This window comes from Heptranchias perlo, chromosome 41 (genome assembly GCF_035084215.1).
Source record: "Heptranchias perlo isolate sHepPer1 chromosome 41, sHepPer1.hap1, whole genome shotgun sequence".
In the NCBI taxonomy this organism is placed as follows: Eukaryota; Metazoa; Chordata; class Chondrichthyes; order Hexanchiformes; family Hexanchidae; genus Heptranchias; species Heptranchias perlo.
Genome location: NC_090365.1, coordinates 9,633,849 through 9,654,205, shown reverse-complemented (window position 1 = coordinate 9,654,205; position 20,357 = coordinate 9,633,849). Strand labels below are relative to the sequence as shown.

Genomic DNA, 20,357 nt, shown 5'->3' with positions numbered 1-20,357 from the left:
CCGCCAATGGTGGAGCGAAGGGGTCTGGGGTATCTACAAGGGGCCAGAATTGGAGGAACGCAGAGTTCTTGGAGTTAAGGGACAGAACAGTTTGAAAACTGCGAAATCACTGTCTTTCTTTGCAAATTCCACTGGTCTACCTCTTTGACCAAACTTTTGGTCACCCCCTGCCTCCATGACAATCGATCACCAGGGCCTTTTGAGCTCCTCCACCCAGTTGCTCGTGAGCTGCATTGGCCAAGACGTGGAGTGGAGGCAAGATGCTCACATGTTCAGAAAATGAATTAAAACAAAAGGGCGTCATACCCAGAACAGGGAAGAAAGATTAAAAGTAGTAAAAATATATGGACCAATTCTTGGTTAATTTGAGTCGGGGGGGGGTGGGTAGAAGCTTAATTTAAAGAGCTAGAAACGGTCAGAGTGAGTGCTGTAAGAAAGAACTTGCATTTATACAGCAACTTTAACCACCTCAGGACGTCCCAAAGCATTTCACAGCCAATGAAGTACTTTTGAAGTGTCGTAAGGTGGGAAACGCAGCAGCCAATTTGCGCACAGCAAGATCCCACAAACAACAATTAAATATTGACCAGATAATGTATATTTTTTAGTAATGTTGGTTGAGGGATAAATATAGGCAAGACACCGTATATGGATTTGGACGGATCACACATTTCCATTCCAATTCACACTTACGTTACTACGCGTGATTTAACCTTTAATGCGCTAAACAGAACGACTTTTACATGATCACCGTGGTAAGACTGCAAATTCAAAAACTGCAAGTAAATAAAATCAATGGACGCCAAAATGATCCAATATAACATTTATCTCAATGGTAAATAACTGATTTTTGTACACAAATATTTGATAAATTGAATAATTAAAAATAAATCATTCATCAGAAGGAGATATTGCGAGACTCTTTTCCATTACAGTTTGGAGTAAGGCACATCTTTGGGGGACTTCTTCTCCATCGCGGCCTGAGCTGACTTTATAATGTCTTCCGTTTGCAGCATCGACATGTTCCATGTAGCCTGAAGAGAAACAAGGAGATGATCTCGGTGAATCTTGCTCCTCGTACACAAATAGGAAATCCCGAGAGAGTACGCAGGGTGGACAATGACCACGGCAGTGTGTGAGGAGCGTCGATGTATAGAGCTGTAAAATGCTCTCCCCCAACCCCCCACCCCCCAAAAAAACCCTATCTTTCAATGTTATCCCTGCGAGCAATGCCACGGGAGATGCACGAGCGAGGAAGACATCAACCAAAAAAGAAATGTGAAAATAAATGAGAGAGAATCTTGGGGGAAGATAGAGAGAATGGAGGAAAACTAACAAGAGGGCAGGGCAGCTGAGGTCTTAAGACTATTTTTGTTTAAATATTTATTTATTTATATAAAAGTTTCTGCATCAAAGTTTTCAAAAAGGTGTCCTTTTTATCCTGAGCTGCAGCTGAAAATTTACAAGCATCTGCAAACTTTCCTCAAACAGCAATTGAACTCTGAGTGACCTCAGGATCGACTGGAACCACTTCCCCACTGGGAGTGCCTGGGCAATGGCCTTAAAGGGACAGGCCATGTGAGAAGCTAAACCAAGCAACTGTGCTCAGACCTCAGACTATCCATGAGACATGCCACAGGAGATCGGCTAAGAGTGTCCTGAGTGACATTATCACTCTCGTTATTTTTCTTAGTGCCACCATGTGTGAGGTGATATCGGAACAATGCCAGCTGAACGGAGCATAGACTTTCCCAGTGCCACCCAAGGGTTAAAGGCACACAACCTTCACAGGTGAGGCATCGTGTAGCTTGATGAAGGACGATGACTTGCATTTATATAGCGCCTTTCACAACCTCCGCACGTCCCAAAGCGCTTTACTGCCAATGAAGTACTTTTAAAGCTTGGTCACTGATGTAATGTAGGAACCGTGGCAGCCAATTTGCGCACAGCAAGGTCCCACAAACAGCAATGTGATAATGAGCAGATAATCTGGAGTCAGGATCTGCCCTGGGGGCAGAACACAACGGATGGAGGTACACGATATTCTAAGTTTCAAAAATTCAGAAGACTTGCCAGAGGTGCTGGGCTAATAAAAGACAGACCTGCATTTATATAGCGCCTTTCACGACCTCAGAACATCTCAAAATGCTTTACAGCCAATGAAGTACTTTTGAAGTGTAGTCATCGTTGTAATGTAGGAAACGGGGCAGCCAATTTGCGCACAGCAAGATCCCACAAACAGCAATGTGATAAATGGCCAGATAACCTATTTTTTTTAAATGACGTTGGTTGAGGGATAAATATTGGCCAGGATATCGGGGAGAACTCCCCCTGCTCTTCTTCGAAATAGTGCCATGGGATCTGTATCCATCAAGCACTTGCTTCAAAGAGGTGGGTGGAGACAGGGAGGTCAATTCTTAGTAGAGAGGAAAGGTCTGTTCTAGTTCCTGTTGACCCTTTGAGACTAAAAGGCCCTTTCAGCTTTCAAAATATATGTTATTCTTTAGACCTTGAATTTCCACAGCGTTCTCCCGATCTCTTGAAGCAACTTTGGCGGGAGATTGGTGAAACCCCCACGGAGTAAGGGAATAAATGGCCGTTCTTGGCCTTTTCCCCGGGGCCCCCTGCGGGGATTTCATGCGGCAATGTTGATTACCAAGCAGAATAAGGTCAATGTTTCTTAATTCATGGCGTTCATGGTATAATCTAAAACACCATCCCTTTGGTGTGGAAATTCCACATGCAAATCTTCAATGGCTCAGACACCAGCCGAGGGGGTTTCTAAGAACATAAGAACATAAGAAATTGGAGCAGGAGTAGGCCAATCGGCCCCTCGAGCCTGCTCCGCCATTCAATAAGATCATGGCTGATCTGATCCCAACCACAAATCTAAAGAACACAAGAAGTCGGAGCAGGACCCGGCCACACAGCCCCTGGGCCCTCTCCGCCACCCACAGGGCATTGACCGATCCGAACTCAGCTTCATGTCCAATTTCCTGCCCGCTCCCCATAACCCCTAATTCCCTTTACTTCTAGGAAACTGTCTATTTCTGTTTTAAATTTATCTAATGATGTAGCTTCCACAGCTTCCTGGGGCAGCAAATTCCACAGACCTACCACCCTCTGAGTGAAGAAGTTTCTCCTCATCTCAGTTTTGAAAGAGCAGCCCCTTATTCTAAGATTATGCCCCCTAGTTCTAGTTTCACCCATCTTTGGGAACATCCTTACTGCATCCACCCGATGAAGACCCTTCACAATCTTATATGTTTCAATAAGATCGCCTCTCATTCTTCTGAACTCCAATGAGTAGAGTCCCAATCTACTCAACCTCTCCTCATATGTCCGCCCCCTCATCCCCGGGATTAACCGAGTGAACCTTCTTTGTACTGCCTCGAGAGCAAGTATGTCTTTTCTTAAGTATGGAGACCAAAACTGTATGCAGTATTCCAGGTGCGGTCTCACCAATACCTTATATAACTGCAGCAATACCTCCTTGTTTTTATATTCTATCCCCCTAGCAATAAAAGCCAACATTCCGTTGGCTTTCTTGATCACCTGCTGCACCTGCATACCAACTTTTTGATTTTCTTGCACGAGGACCCCCAGATCCCTTTGTACTGCAGTACTTTCCAGTCTCTCGCCATTAAGAAAATAACTTGCTCTCTGATTTTTCCTGCCAAAGTGCATAACCTCACATTTTCCAATATTATATTGCATCTGCCAAATCTCCGCCCACTCACCCAGCCTGTCTATATCCCCTTGCAGGTTTTTTATGTCCTCCTCACTCTCTACTTTCCCTCCCATCTTTGTATCATCTGCAAATTTTGATATGTTGCACTCGGTCCCCTCCTCCAAATCGTTAATATAGATTGTAAAGATTTGGGGACCCAGCACTGACCCCTGTGGAACACCACTGGTTACTGGTTGCCAGTCCGAAAATGAACCATTTATCCCAACTCTCTGCTTCCTGTTCGATAACCAATCCTCCACCCATGCCAGAATATTACCCCCAATCCCGTGATTTTTTATCTTAAGTAATAATCTTTTATGTGGCACCTTGTCGAATGCCTTCTGGAAGTCTAAATACACTATGTCCACTGGTTCCCCTTTATCCACCCTATACGTTATATCCTCGAAGAACTCAAGCAAATTTGTCAGACATGACTTCCCCTTCATAAAGCCATGCTGACTTTGTCCTATTAAATTATGCTTATCTAAATGTTCCGTTACTGTCTCCTTAATAATAGACTCCAAAATTTTACCCACCACAGATGTTAAGCTAACTGGCTGCCCACCCAGCTACCACATCAACCTCTAGTGTGTGCTTCATACTCACAATGTAGTCCAGGCCCTCCTTAACAGAGTGGTCCCTGGAGTAGATCAGGTTCAGTTTGGTTCCTTGCACAGCCACTGGGCTCCTGCTGGCTATCTCAGACGCCATCTCGAAGGCACCTTCCAACGCAGTTTCTTTGTCTTGGAACACCCGGCTTTGGGCAAGAGGGAGAAAAAGCGTCTGATGTTAGCCCTTCTCATGCTGGGCACGATTCAACTGGTCATGCCAATTCTCCAGTGCCCATTCTTCACCTGTCTGTGTGCGTTGAACTATGGAATGGGGGGTGGGGTTGCATAGTCAAGTCTGGCCTCAACCTCATCTGGCATCCTTGCACATACCCCTGCCAGGAGGGAGTCAATGGTAGTGGGAATCCTCTCTCTGTTCCTGGGTTCACTGGGGCCAAACATACTGGCCCACTGCCATTCTAGCTGAGATTAGCTAATTCAGCACAAGTCTCGGGCTTTCCATCTCTGTAAAAGGTCAAAACTGAGGACAACTCCCCTCGCCCTCCCTCCAACGTGTTGGCGTTTGACAGGGGCAGGCAGACCTCCAGTACTCTGCCCAAGTTGCTGTTCTTCACGGTGTGGGCCTAGGTGAGCTATTTGAGCGTGTGTGGCGTCACAGTGAAGCACAATCCTGTCCTTACCCCAAATCCACACACATGCACTGATCAGCAAGGCCACTGATCACAAGCAGAAATCCCGGCCGATTTTCTCCCTTCCCAGCCCAGGGACACCGAGGAAAACTGCAGCTCCGGTTGAGATGAAGTAAATCAGAACAGATCAAGCCCAGGATCCACTTGGTGTGTGTTGCTCAGTGAGACACCGGTCTGTACAGGTGGTCACCAACACACTGGGGAACTCAGTGTCACACCGGTCTGTACAGGTGGTCACCAACATACTGGGGACCTTAGACCTTTCAAATAACGTCCAACACCAAGCACAATGTGGGGAGAAACCAGTCAGGAGAAGTCACTTTCAGAACAAGTGGGCAATGCAGATGAAGAACAGGATTATCAGGGTCTCCCAGTAGTGACCTGCTGCTGTATTACACCCATGTACCACCCATCGTTCATGCTGGCTTCAGAGTTACTGAGCCGTGTGACGTGTTACTAGATCCAATAGATGGATAGAACTTGCTTTTATATAGTGCCTTTCATGACCTCAGGACGTCCCAAAGCACTTCACAGCCAATGAAGTATTTTTGAGGTGTGGTCACTGTTGTAATGTAGGAAACGCAGCAGCCAATTTACACACAGCAAGATCCCACAAACAGCAATGTGATAATGACCAGATAATTTGTTTTTAGTGATGTTGGTTGAGGGACAAATATTGGCCAGGACACCGGGGAGAACTCCCCTGCTCTTCTCCGAAATAGTGCCATGGGATCTTTTACATCCACCTGAGAGGGCAGACGGGGCTTCGGTTTAATGTACTCCCTCCGTACTGCACTGGGAGTGTCGGCCTAGATTATGGGTTCAAGTTCCTGGAGTGGGACTTGAACCCACAACGTTCTGACTCAGAGGAGAGAGTGCTACCCACTGAGCCACAGCTGCCGGTGAGGTGCACCAACTCTTTGAGGTGATAAGTGAGTCATGGGCTTCTGTGTGACCTAGTTCAGCCCCACTTCAACAAGGGGAGGTTAACGCACGCCCTGTTCCTGATCGGGCAACACACTCATGGATCTGTCTGACCCGTGGATTCCAGCAGCGGCCAGGAGTGGGCTGGCCGACAAGACCATGGGTGAGGTGAAGCCGGCATCTTCACCTCTGCAACCCAGTAGCCTGATCACAAACACGGTGACTTAGTTCACATTTGATATTAAACCAGGCGGCTTACCTCACCAAACCACAGCTCAGTGCTTCATCTGCCATCATCTTCCTCGCTGTATAAACCAGCTCACTCACCAGACTACAAAAAAACAAACAGGAGAAACAGAATACTGTGAAACCATTCCTGGTTCACCTCAGGTCTCATCCTCCTCCCCCTCCCCCGATATATATCCCCGTTAAAAGTAAATACACCTATTGTTGAAAATCCCAACTTTCCCTAAATCATCAGAGGACCCTTGAGTATAACTCCGGTCCAAGCCTCAGTCACACGCTGATTAAACAGATTTGCCAAATCTCCTTCCACTTCAGCCATGTTACCAGTCAGTCTGGGCACACACTGGAATTAGCCTACACCAGCATCGCAAAACGGGCTCACGGTGAATGGACATCCCGATATAGACTTCAATGGGAGAGACAACTGGTGTAAAACAGGCTGCCCACTGGCTACGAGCCTGTTACGCTCCAATTCCACCCCCGGTATCAAGCCAGGTTGGCAGGGTCGAGGAGCTCAATACTGCAGGTAGCCTAGAGAAGCACAGTAAGTGCAGGGATTAAATTAAAAGAAATTTGGAAGGCAAAGAGGGGACAAGAAAAAATATTGGCAAGTAAAATAAAGGAAAATCCAAAGATGTTTTATAAATACATAAAGAACAAGAGGATAACTAAGGAAAGAGTAGGGCCTATTAGATACCAAAAAGGTAACCAGTGTGTGGAGGCGGAAGATGTGGGTATGGTTTTTAATACTTTGTGTCTGTCTTCAAGAAAGAGGGAGACAATGCAGACATTAAGGAGGAGGAATATGAAATATTGAATGGGATAAACATAATGAGAGAGGAAGTATTAAGGGGTTTAGCATCTTTGGAAGTAGATAAATTACCGTGTATCTCAGGCTGTTAAGAAAAGTACGGGAGGAAATAGCGGAGGCTCTGACCATCATTTTCCAATCCTCCCAGATACAGGCATGGAACCGGAGGACTGGAGGACTGCTAACGTTGTATTGTTGTTTAAAAAGGGAGAAAGGGATAGACCGAGTAATTACAGGCCAGACAGCCTAACCTCGATGGTGGGCAAATTATTGGAAAAAATTCCAAGGGACAGAATTAATCTTCATTTAGAAAGGCACGGATTAATCAAAGACAGTCAGCATGGATTTGTTAAGGGGAAGTCATGTCTGACTAACTTGATTGAATTTTTTGAGGAGGTAACAAGGAGGGTTGATGAGGGTAATGCGTTTGATGTAGTCTACATGGATTTTAGCAAGGCTTTTGACAAGGTCTCACATGGCAGACTGGTCGGAAAAGTAAAAGTCCATGGGATCCAAGGGAAAGTGGCAAGGCTACGGACCAAGAGCTGGAAAGTGGGATTAGGCTGGGTGTCTCTTTATTGGCCGGCACAGACACGATGGGCCGAATGGTCTCCTTCTGTCCTGTAAATTTCTATGATTCTATAATATGATAAGCTCCCTCCATCTGGATAATTAATGTTTATTTACCAGAACACATATTTCCATCGGCAAATCACCTTAATGTTTGAGTTGTCACCATTAGACACTCTGTACAGTTTGGTGCCTGTGTTTCTCAACTTGGCTCCTGATAGACTTCTGGTTGGAGACAAGTGCCCATGACTGAGGGGCAAAATCACGGACATTTCAAGATAAAACAGCAGGGCAGTGGGGTTAGTTTGGGACTGATACTGGGCTATGGGGAGAGAGTGGGGCAGTGCAATTAGTTTTGGATTGATACAGGACTATGGGGAGAGAGCGGGTCAGTGCGATTAGTTTGGGATTGATACAGGACTATGGGGAGAGGGCTATGGGGAGAGAGCGGGGCAGTGGGGTTAGTTTGGGATTGATACAGGACTATGGGGAGAGAGCGGGGCAGTGGGGTTAGTTTGGGATTGATACAGGGCTATGGGGAGAGAGCGGGGCAGTGGGGTTAGTTTTGGATTGATACAGGACTATGGGGAGAGAGCGGGTCAGTGCGATTAGTTTGGGATTGATACAGGACTATGGGGAGAGAGCGGGGCAGTGGGGTTAGTTTGGGATTGATACAGGGCTATGGGGAGAGAGCGGGGCAGTGGGGTTAGTTTGGGATTGATACGGGGTAATGGGGAGAGCGCAGGGCAGTGGGGTTAGTTTGGGATTGATACAGGGCTATGGGGAGAGAGCGAGGCAGTGGGGTTAGTTTGGGATTGATACAGGGCTATGGGGAGAGAGCGGGGCAGTGGGGTTAGTTTGGGATTGATACAGGGCTATGGGGAGAGAGCGGGGCAGTGGGGTTAGTTTGGGATTGATACGGGGTAATGGAGAGACAGCGGGGCAGTGGGGTTAGTTTGGGATTGATACGGGGTAATGGAGAGAGAGCGGGGCAGTGGGATTAGCAAAGAGCTGGCACAGGCACGATGGGCAGAATGACCTCCATCCGTGCTGTATCTGGAGTTGCTGTATCTGTCACATCCGCATGAGTCTAGGATAGTTTTTGAAAGTTTCGATACTTGACTTTGATTTGATTGATGTGCCACTTGATGAAAGTGGGATGAATTGTGAATCTCAGGTCTGAAAAATGTTTAAAGTTGGTCACACTTGGCAAATAGTCTACTTTAAAAATAATCACATCCAGTAACTTTTCATTCATAAAGTCTAAGGTGGGCACCATAAAGGTGAACTTTGCACAGTCTGTCCAACCTTTATTCTCCCTATCGAATGTTTGTTTGGTGTGATGTTACTTTGGACTGAATGACCCTGCCTTGGTTTTGTGGCATTTCCCTTTAAGAGGAGAAACCTGGAGAAAACTTAGTCTTTTTGTGGGAGAGTCCAAAACTAGGGGGTCAAAAATATAAAATAGTCACTAATAAATCCAATAAGGAATTCAGGAGGAACTTCTTTACCCAGAGAGTGTTTAGAATGTGGAACTTGGAGTGGTTGAGGCGAATAGCACAGATACATCTAAGGGGACGCTAGATAAACACATGAGGGAGAAATGAATAGAAGGATATGTGGATAGGGTGAGATGAAGTAAGGTGGGAGGAGGCTCGTGTGGAGCATAAAGCATGGAGCAGTTGGGCCGAATGGCCTGTTTCTGTGCTGTAAATTCGATGTAACTTTCCTGCGAATAAACATGGATCAGTTTAAAAATAAAACCAAAGCAAATTAGTTGCATCTTTTTGGTACGAGGGGGAGCTGGTCAGTGGCAGGGGGAAGGGTAGCAGTGGGACACAAGGAGGCGGGGAATGAAACAAGGGAACAGGAAAGTAGGAAGGACGGAGAGGGGCGTTCAGCAGGAGTCAGTAACAGGAGGACGACTGAGGTACAGGCAGGAGCGCAGGTGCACAGTCTCAGAGGCACAGACAGGACCTCACACAGTCTGCTTCTGATATTAAAACGTTACCTGGCATTTCCTATAACTTTGGGCAATCGCTGCAAAGTGCCCACATCCGCTGCCATTCCAATATCCACTTCCTGCACAGAATGGAAAGGATATGTTAAAACTTGTACCATTCCATTTAGTAAACAACAGCTCGCAGCGAGAGATAGGAGCAGGAGATGGTCTTATGGTCACAGTACGTTTTGTGTATTCACCAAAATTGATCAACACTAAAAAGAAAGGAATTGCATTTATATAGCACCTTTCATGACCTCAGGATGTTTTAGGTGTTGGTTGAAGGATGAATATTGGACAGGACACTGGGGAGAACTCCCCTGCTCTTCTTCAAATGGTGCCATGGGATCTTTTACGTCCACCTGAGGGGGCAGACGGGGCCTCGGTTAAATGTCTCATCCGAAAGATGGATACTAACCTCGATATTGCTCCCCTGCCCCGGCCAATATTTATCTCTCAACCAGCATCACTAAAACAGATTATCTGGCCATTATCACATTGCTGTTTGTGGGATCTTGCTGTGCGCATATCGGCTGCCATGTTTCCTACATTACAACAGTGACTACACTTCAAAAGTACTTCATTGGCTGTGAAGCGCTTTGGGACGGCCTGAGGTTGTGAAAGGTGCTACATAAATGCAAGTTCTTTCTTTTTGCCCGCAGTTGGGGAGTTGTACAGAGGAAGGGGTAGCGAGAACATTCATGGACCTGACCCTCTTCATGTGTTGGTGCCTTGAGTCTAGAACATCAAGGTGGTCGTTCAAACAAGCTGCCCAAGGGCCGTCCAACAGCAGATGTTCACCATGTAGAGGAAACACCGTGGCTTGACAGCTACTGGAACAGGTTACCTGGAGGCCATGAGGGAGACTCGTGGTCCTTTATCCAGGGTTAGATACCAATCACATGGTTGGGTGTCAGCTGTGGCTCAGTGGGTAGGACTCTCGTCTCTGAGTCAGAAGGTCTTGGGTTCAAATCCCACCCCAGAGACTGGAGCACAAAATCTAGGCTGACACTCCCAGTGCAGTACTGAGGGGGTGCTGCACTGATGGAGGTGCCGTCTTTCGGATGAGGCGTTGAGGCCCCTTGTGTGGCATAACTGTAAATAACCCCCTGTCTCTCAGTCCCTGAGTCTGGTGTAACTGTAAATAACCCCCCGTTTCTCAGTCCCTGAGTCCGGTGTAACTGTAAATAACCCCCTATTTCTCAGTCCCTGAATCTGGTGTAACTGTAAATAACCCCCTGTCTCTCAGTCCCTGAATCTGGTGTAACTGTAAATAACCCCCCATTTCTCAGTCCCTGAGTCTGGTGTAACTGTAAATAATTCCCTGTTTCTCAGTCCCTGAGTCCGGTGTAACTGTAAATAATTCCCTGTCTCTCAGTCTCCAGAGGGCACCAGTTGAGAAAGTAATTCACTAAACAGAAACACTCACCTTCACCTGGAACCAGGCATCCTGGGAGCACAGTCGTACGTCACAGGCCGTAACCAAATCGACACCTGCAAAAGAAAGGGCACCTTCAGTTCACTGGACACAACGCACCTCCCGTTATATTCCTGAATACCCCGTGTACGGGAATTCTAGCAGCTCCTTTTGCCCATGCCGATTCCATAGAACAGTGAAGTTAATGATGGGATTGGCGACTGTATTGGTCGTACACACAGTGGCAGTGCTGCCCTTTCACTGCCAGTGCTGCCCTTTCACTGCCAGTGCTGCCCTTTCACTGCCAGTGCTGCCCTTTCACTGCCAGTGCTGCCCTTTCACTGCCAGCGGTCTTGTGTAACTTTCATCTCCGCCTGCTCTTTATTCCACCCGGTACGACAGGGAAAGTTGGCCAAATAAATATTGCACAGCATCTGCCGTTCCACTCTCTGAGGCGAGTCAGACCCCTCTCACCTCCCCCATCGCCACACGGACAGCAGCGGTTCAAGAAGGCGGACCACCTCCAAGGGGCAACTAGGGGATGGGCAATAAATGCCGGCCTTGCCAGCAATGCCCACATCCCAGGAATGAAAGAAAAAAGATGATACACCTGGAGATGGGAACAGCAGCAGCCTTGGTAATCTGATACCTGAGCCAGGGATAGCCCGCAGTAACCCCAACTCCCCATAAATAAGCTGTTTACTGTACATGTCGGCATGGAAACACACAAGAGTCAGACCGTACCTCATGCGATGGGGATTTTGCCCTGTGCGTGATGGATCATTACTTACTGGGACGTTAAAATGAATCGTGCTCTCACCTCCTCCAATGCATGCGCTGTGAACTGCCGTTATAACTGGCTTTGGGCACTGAAACACAGCACAAAGTAAAATGACACTCAATATACAGACATTTATAACGGTTGAAGGAGCTGCCATCTGCAGTTTCTGGCACGCAAGCCAGAATTCTCCCATGTTTCGGAGAGGAGGTTGGACTTGCCTCCAGTGCCCACGGTATAACTGCAGCTGGCAGGTTGCACCAACACTGACCTGGCAGAGTCTCCCCTGCCTGTGCTGCACGGACCGGGGAGATAAAATAGGAAAACAAAGTGATCTGAGAGAATTAAAAATACATCATTAGGATCAACGCAACGTTGCTACTGCACAGGAACATCATGCAGATATTGGAGCAAAAGATTTTACATTCCGCTTTCGGGGAAGGGAGGGGAAGAGATGGGTGCTTGCATGCATGTACGTGTGTATATGTGAGCAAGTGTGTGTGTATGCATGTATGTGCGTGTGTAAATATGTGTGTATATGCATGCGTGTGTGCTGGGAGACGCACACGGGGTTATTACACTATTGATTGTTCGTGCAGGTGCAGCTCACGAAATCCAACACAACTGGTGTCGACTTGTGCTGTTTTCACTAATCGTGTAAATGTCGTGCTTGGATTTCATGAGCCCAATTACTATTGCTGCACCCCGACTCACTGTCCGGCAGTGTGTATTAGGAAGGATCCTTGTTTAATGACAGTCACAGTTCCTACCTTCTCGATCACACTGAAGCTCTCCTGATATTGGAGGATTGTGTTCCGTAGCTTCCAGGCCTTTCTGGCCACATCGTCCCCATTGGGCTGCAATACATCTCCAGCCATGTCCATCAGGTCAATCCCTGCAGAACATCACCACAATACTGATATGGATTCAGCTGCAGTATATTAGCCAGTCACCTCCTTCAGCTCCCTCCACCACTTCTATGCACATCTCCACTTCACTCCAGTGCAGTACTGAGGGAGTGCTGCACTGTCGGAGGTCCCGTCTTTCAGATGAGACTTTACACCGAGGCCCCGTCTGCCCTCTCAGGTGGACGCAAAAGATCCCATGTCACTATTTTGAAGAAGAGCAGGGGAGCTCTCCCCGGTGTCCTGGGCCAATATTTATCCCTCAACTAACATCAATAAAAAAACAGATTATCTGGTCATTATCACATTGCTGTTTGTGGGATCTTGCTGTGCGCAAATTGGCTGCCGCGTTTCCTACATTGCAACAGTGACTACACTTCATTGGCCGTAAAGCGCTTCAGAACATCCCGAGGTTGTGAAAGGCGCTATATAAATGCAAGTCTTTTTTTTTAATTGCTCCTCCTCAAATATTGCCATGGGATCTTTCATTCCTACCCTTGGTTTAACCTCTCATCCCTCAGTACTGCACTGGAGTACTGCAGACTGCAGTGTTTGAACCCGCAAACTTTGAACTCAGAGACGAGAGTGCTACCAACTGAGCCAAGCTGACACTAAGTGTTGTGCGTTTAAAAAAAATGACGATTCAGTGCAAACTGAAGGTCAGTGTAGTGACTGGACAGCTGAAAACCCAAAGAAAGGTAACTAATATATAATCAGACCAAAACTCTTTCAACCAACCAACTAAATCCACACTGTACTGCAATATACAGACTGTGTAGTCAATGCACAATACTGTGCTGTGAGCAGCTTTGAAATCTGGGCTCTTAAGGCAAATCTGTGGGCCCCACACAGCATTTTCAGTTCCGCAAAACCTAAATGCCCATTGCGGAGTGAACGATCTTTCCCTATTTGAGTCTTTAAAAGCTCTGGTCGCAGCACATTAATGAATGAAACCCTATTCTGCATCGCACTAATGGTGACCGAATTAGCCATAGAGTTATAGAGACATCACAACAGAGAGTCAGGCCATTCGGCCCACCTGGTCTGTGTTTATCCTCCATGGCCAGGAGCAATTTCCTCCTCAAACACCACCACCCCCCCACTAACAAACCGGGAGTTTTATTACGATAGTTAAGGTGTGCGATGTGAAAATACCAATAATAAATATGAATCTGCACACAGTGTATACACCCTTACCGGTTCTATGTGCTTTCTGTGGATTTTGAGGTCACATTTACCTGCAGTAAACATTTTTCCAGCTCCTGATAGAACAACAACTCTACAATCGGTGTCCTGGGCTATTTTGTTAAAGCACTCCACCATCTCTCTGTTGGACCAAGACAGCACTGTTACTTCTGTACTGAGCATGACTTGAACCTGCCAAGGCCTAGGGCTCAGGCTCAAGTGATTTAAACAACATTACACAAGACACTGAACATTCTGAGATCCTACCTAGAGAAAGTCATGGGGTTTGGAGTCACAGCAAGTGACTAGAATAGCAGTTTATCAATGCAACAATTTATCTAGTGCCCTTAATGTAGTAAAACGTCCCAAGGCGCTTCACAGGAGCGATTATCAGACAAAATTTGACACCGAGCCACATAAGGAGATATTAGGACAGGTGACCAAAAGCTTGGACAAAGAGGTAGGTTTTAAGGAGCGTCTTAAAGGAGGAGAGAGAGATGGAGAGGTTTAGGCAGGGAATTCCAGAGCTTAGGGCCCAGGCAGCTGAAGGCACGGCCGCCAATGGAGGGGTGAAGAAAATCAGGGATGCACAAGAGGCCAGAATGGGAGGAGGGCAGAGATCTTGGAGGATTGTGGGGCTGGAGGCAAATACAAAGGGTTACAGACCCGTAGCTGATCTCCCTCGGCGCTGTCTGTGGTTGAGTCAGTGTGACGGTTGAAGTGTGACGACAAGAAGGTGTGACACGTGCACAAAGTGCAAGCTATGTGCAGGACTTTTAATACATTATGGGCTGTATCCCCGCTGCTCAGTGGGAAGACGCAGATTGGGGTATGCGACATGTCCCAAGATCATGTTTAATTTCGTAAGCAACATATTATTTTAAAATTGGGATCTCCTCAAGATGAAGTTCAAGCAGATCTGGGAATGTTGTGATGCCTTGAAGACAATGTGTATGGTTTGAAGCCCAGTGGGACTTTGATGCCAAGTTACAGGGTTCTTCGAAGGCCAGGGTACTTTATTTATTCTCTCCATTTCATGCCACTCAGGCAGAGTCAGGTGTCAAAAACAAACCATTAAATGCTCCAAGAACCTCAGTTTACACCTTGCCCAACTAGGAGTTAATCAAAGGAAAAGGCATTCATATGGTGGTTCAGACCTTCCAGCAAGGGCCCTGAGGAGGAACCTGTCCGATCTTTCCCCTCCCTAGGCTGGGTGTACTGAGGCCGACTGTAGCACTTGTACTGCTGTTCGGCTAAGTTGGCACAGCCTATGGCTTTCTGGTTTGTTTGGCTTAGTGTTACACTGGGAGGTCCCTTTAACCAGTGGGTAGTCAGTGCTACACTGGGAGGTCCGTTTAACCAGTGGGTAGTCAGTGTTACCCTGGGAGGTCCCTTTAACCAGCGGGTAGTCAGTGTTACACTGGGAGGTCCCTTTAACCAGTGGGTAGTCAGTGCTACACTGGGAGCTCCCTTTAACCAGCGGGTAGTCAGTGTTACACTGGGAGGTCCCTTTAACCAGCGGGTAGTCAGTGCTACATTGGGAGGTCCTTTTAACCAGCAGGTAGTCAGTGTTACCCTGGGAGGTTCGTTTAACCAGCGGGTAGTCAGTGTTACACTGGGAGGTCCCTTTAACCAGCGGGTAGTCAGTGTTACACTGGGAGGTCCCTTTAACCAGCGGGTAGTCAGTGTTACACTGGGAGGTCCCTTTAACCAGCGGGTAGTCAGTGTTACTCATCCTTAAACAAACATCAATCAGCAGATTGAAAATGACCTCCATAAGGTTTTGTTCATCGCATTCCTCTTCTCAGGTCTGTTCAGTTCCACGTGCAGCACACTGTCTCTCGCTTGTGAGACACGGAGGGTCTCAAAGCTGTACGAAGGCACCATGTCCTGTGCCTCTGCAGACATCGCCCGCATCCCGATTTGCAAAGATTGGAACAACCTTTGACCTACGAGTTAAAGAACGGACAAAGCAGAATGAGACTCGAACAGAAACTCAAATCCTCAGTCGCAGGAAAAATGTGAACCCTCCCCACTATTTGTTTCAGCAAAACTCGCTCTGTGGGATGGCCCGAGCCTGAAGGCAGGGCATGGGGCAGGAGGAGACCAGAGAATGGGAGCCCTGGGATCGAAGGGGGGGGCTGGATAAGGCAGGGCAGCCAAGGGCAGGAGTGGGGCCATGGGGCAGGCACCCCTCATCCCTCCCATCCACCTCTCACACAACTAGCAGAGGGAACGATGTTGCTCGACACTCTGTGCTTAGTGTGAACGCACAATCTGCTAGCCCACAGCAAGACCCATCAGGAACATTTCCACCCACGCCCAGCGGGAACTCTTTCTGATGGACGGAGCCAAGAAGCTTCCTGTCCAGCGAAATTACATGGAATTTACAGCACAGAAACAGGCCATTCGGCCCAACTGGTCCATGCCAGTGTTTATGCTCCACATGAGACTCCTCCCACCCCTATCAGCATATCCTTCTATCCCTTTCTCCCTCATCTTCTTATCTAGCTTCCCCTTAAATGCATCTATACAATTCACCTCAACTACTCCAAGAGGTCCACATTCTCACCACTCTCTGAGTAAAATCCCGGAGACACTTAGGCTGGCAAGTGTGTCATTATGACGGAGGGGTATTTTCATGTTGATCGTCATATTTAGATTAACACCTGACTATTAAATATTTAAACAGGCAATCCAGTAACCAAGAAACCCTAATGGGTTTCAAGAAGGAACCAGACAAGATTCTTGACAACAAATGGGATTCAGGGTTATTAGAAATGCACCACGAGAATATGATGGATAGGTGGAACTAGATGGGCCAAAGGTCTGCTCCTGCCTGAAACCGTTACTTTCCAACAGCAGTCAGGCACGAAACTCCCTCTGCTATTCCTAACAAAGCCTGTTATTTTTACAACCTGTTGAATCTGACCTATCTCCCAGTGAATGGGCCTCTCACTCTGAAAGTTACTGGGATTATTAAATGATGATATGGGAACGCTGCAATTAGATTGCAGAGTCTCTGCTCCCTCTTTATCAGTTAGGAAGAGTTTTCTGTGTGTTAATGGGTTCTCCCTCTCTCTGCTAAATCTCTATTTATTTAATTGATTTCTGCCCAGGATTACATCATTTGCGTTCCATGAACCCTGTCCCACTTACTCGGTTGTTGTCCTGGTGATGTTGAAATGTTTCAGTCAAGGGGCCAGAAATTCATTGGGCGGTGGGGGGGGGGGATAGGAGAGGGATTCAGGCACAGTACAATTGGGGCAGGGCCCCGTTTCTACCCCTTATTTTCACGTTGCCAAATTCTGCCGTTCAGATGTGACCAGGAGACAGGGCGGTGATTGGATGATATCCCAGGAAAACCCAATCGGTCAGTCTCCATCGGTCCCAACGCCAAGTACGGCTGCGGGATGTGCCGGCGTTAAACCATGCCAGGACCACATCCTGGACCCGGGGCCCACTACACCTGGTTTTAAAATTCATTCTTGGGATGTGGGCGTCGCTGGTGAGGCCGGCATTTATTGCCCATCCCTAATTGCCCTTGAGAAGGTGGTGGTGAGCCGCCTTCTTGAACCGCTGCAGTCCGTGTGGTGAAGGTTCTCCCACAGTGCTGTTAGGAAGGGAGTTCCAGGATTTTGACCCAGCGACGATGAAGGAACGGCGATATATTTCCAAGTCGGGATGGTGTGTGACTTGGAGGGGAACGTGCTGGTGGTGTTGTTCCCATGAACCTGCTGCTCTTGTCCTTCTAGGTGGTAGAGGTCGCGGGTTTGGGAGGTGCTGTCGAAGAAGCCTTGGTGAGTTGCTGCAGTGCATCCTGTGGATGGTGCACACCGCAGCCACAGTGCGCCGATGGTGAAGGGAGTGAATGTTTAGGGTGGTGGATGGGGTGAATGTTTAGGCCAATGGTGAGATTCTCTAATCAAACACTGTTGGGAAACTGCAAGTTTGAATTTTTACGTTTGACCGACTTCAGGCCAGCGGTTAAATTCCGAGCCTCCCTCCAGCTGGGTTCAGTATTTAGTTTTTAATGGAGTTTTACCCCCAGTTGGTGGGGTGTTTACCCGGGGGTTTTACCCTAATTCGCGGGGTGTTTACCCGGGGGTTTTACCCTAATTCGCGGGGTGTTTACCCGGGGGTTTTACCCTAATTCGCGGGGTGTTTACCCGGGGGTTTTACCCTAATTCGCGGGGTGTTTACCCGGGGGTTTTACCCTAATTCGCGGGGTGTTTACCCGGGGGTTTTACCCTAATTCGCGGGGTGTTTACCCGGGGGTTTTACCCTAATTCGCGGGGTGTTTACCCGGGGGTTTTACCCTAAATCGCGGGGTGTTTACCCGGGGGTTTTACCCTAATTCGCGGGGTGTTTACCCGGGGGTTTTACCCTAATTCGCGGGGTGTTTACCCGGGGGTTTTACCCTAATTCGCGGGGTGTTTACCCGGGGGTTTTACCCTAATTCGCGGGGTGTTTACCCGGGTTTTCACCCCACTTTCACGGCTTTTATTCAGCCCGAGTCTCCCGGCTGCAGGTCGGTGTTTCCCCCCGCTCCTCGCTGCCCTCTCCCGGGGAGCGGCTGAGAGCCGAACCGGGAGCCGCGCTGCCCAGTCACCTCGGTCGGGGTCCCGATCCCCGCGATACTCACGGACGGTCCGCGCTCCCCGGACAAAGCGAACAGCCATCGGCCCGAATCAGCCCGACCCCGGCACAGCGCCGCCCAGCGGCCGGGCCCCGCCACTGCACCACAGCGCCGCCCCGCGAATAAACCCCGCCACTGCACCACAGCGCCGCCCCGCGGCCGGGCCCCGCCACTGCACCACAGCGCCGCCCCGCGGCCGGGCCCCGCCACTGCACCACAGCGCCGCCCCGCGGATAAACCCCGCCACTGCACCACAGCGCCGCCCCGCGGATAAACCCCGCCACTGCACCACAGCGCCGCCCCGCGGATAAACCCCGCCACTGCACCACAGCGCCGCCCCGCGAATAAACCCCGCCACTGCACCACAGCGCCGCCCCGCGGATAAACCCCGCCACTGCACCACAGCGCCGCCCCGCGGATAAACCCCGCCACTGCACCACAGCGCCGCCCCGCGGATAAACCCCGCCACTGCACCACAGCGCCGCCCAGCGGATAAACCCCGCCACTGTATCACAGCGCCGCCCAGCGGATAAACCCCGCCACTGCACCGCCCGGAGTAATCAAGAGGCAGAAGGCATGGGCACGATGGGTAAATGGCCTCCCGTGCTGTAAGATTCCATGAAGAGAAGCAGTTGCAGATGTTGTGCTTGTGGTACAACATGCGTAAGATGGATTGGTCAATGGGGTCAAAAGCAACAGACAGGATAGAGGTGGAGGGCCGTGGTCAGTCACACATGATACCATTTGTTGTGTGGCTGGGTAGAAATCAGATTGGAGGGTCTTGAATAAGGAGGTGGAAGTTATGTTGTGAGGCAACATGTTCCATTACTTTAGAGAGAAAAGGGCAGTAGTTAGAAAGAGTGGAGGGTTATGTTATGAGTAAGTGATATTTGAAAAAAGGAGAAAGCTTGCATTCATATAGAACCTTATCACAGCCTCAGGCTATCTCAAAATACTTCACATCCAATAAATTACTTTTGACTAAATTTCCACTAACGGCAAATGAGATGAATGACCAGTTACAGTGAAACCTGTTGAAACAAACACTTCCAAAAAATGGACATTTATTAAGTCCCAAATAACTTATAATATAAAAGATACAAGGTACTCTGAAATGGGACACTCGCAAATTACAAACTACCGACAGCCTTCAAATGTCAAGCCCTTTTACACCTTAAAACAGAGGATGCAGCCTGACACTTTAAAGTACGTCTTGTATCTGAGGCTGAAGATCATAATGTCTGATGGATTGTTATCGGATTCCTTTCTGTCTATGCAGGTATTGGGGTTTGAATGACCCCTATAGCCGCTGTCCCGGCTTCCAAAAGCAACCTTGTTGACAACGCAGGCCAGAAAACGCGCACGCACCCGACTCCACGCGGACCCAGACGTGCACCCAACTCCATACGGACCCAGATGTGCACGCACCAGATTCCACGCGGACCCAGATATGCACACACCCAACGCAGATCCATTAGCTGCACACGCACCCAATCCCACAGTACAGTTGTGACGTCCGAGTGTGGTTGGAAACAAGCTCCACTTTACAGGTGCTGTACCTGGCACATCAGTTTTGTTGACCTATTCACTTCCAAACTTAAGTCCTTAGCATTGTTGCAGCTGGTTCAAGGTTGTTGAAAATTTTTTTTACAGTACATTCAATGACTATTTTGAAAATAAAGACACGTACAAGAAAAGGACATGTGGTGCCAGTCCCTTAGATGTCTAATGTACAGGTTTCACTTTAATCGGTTTCTGATTGGCCAGAAATGGGAAAACTCCTTGTTCCTCTCCAAATAGTGCAATGACACCATATAGATCCAGATGGGTTATGCCTCTGAAATGCAATGGGATGTTTTTCTCTATTAAATTCTAAGTTATAGTAGATGGGG

The 20,357-nt window shown here is 48.2% G+C and overlaps 1 protein-coding gene across 3 annotated transcripts; it reads right to left on the bottom strand.

Annotated features, from left to right (window-relative positions):
• Positions 1-808: 808 nt before the first annotated feature.
• On the bottom strand, positions 809-18,578 carry ech1 (enoyl CoA hydratase 1, peroxisomal). 3 transcript variants are annotated; one of them, XM_067975071.1, is made up of 10 exons: positions 18,472-18,578; positions 15,598-15,775; positions 13,880-13,968; positions 12,507-12,631; positions 11,779-11,827; positions 10,971-11,035; positions 9,551-9,621; positions 6,172-6,243; positions 4,337-4,487; positions 809-1,034 (listed from the first exon to the last, which is right to left on the bottom strand). In XM_067975071.1, exons 1-10 carry the CDS (start codon positions 18,506-18,508, stop codon positions 930-932), a joined length of 942 nt encoding a protein of 313 aa, XP_067831172.1. In that variant the 5' UTR covers positions 18,509-18,578; the 3' UTR covers positions 809-929. The 3 variants fall into 3 exon arrangements, with proteins under 3 accessions (XP_067831172.1, XP_067831171.1, XP_067831173.1); XM_067975070.1 differs by having other exon boundaries at positions 18,439-18,528; XM_067975072.1 differs by lacking the exon at positions 18,472-18,578 and adding an exon at positions 18,302-18,396.
• Between the last annotated feature and the right edge of the window lie 1,779 nt (positions 18,579-20,357).

What these genes read in the sequence shown, in the direction of transcription:
- ech1 (XM_067975070.1), bottom strand. Translation starts at nt 18,508, where the DNA reads ATGGCTGTTCGCTTTGTCCGGGGAGCGCGGACCGTCCGTGAGTATCGC. An exon ending in ATGCCTGGTTCCAGGTGAAG is followed by an intron (nt 9,622 to 10,970) that starts GTGAGTGTTTCT and finishes CATTCTGTGCAG; the next exon opens with GAAGTGGATATTGGAATGGC. An exon ending in AGGAGGGCCTGGACTACATT is followed by an intron (nt 1,035 to 4,336) that starts GTGAGTATGAAG and finishes GTTTCTCTTCAG; the next exon opens with GCTACATGGAACATGTCGAT.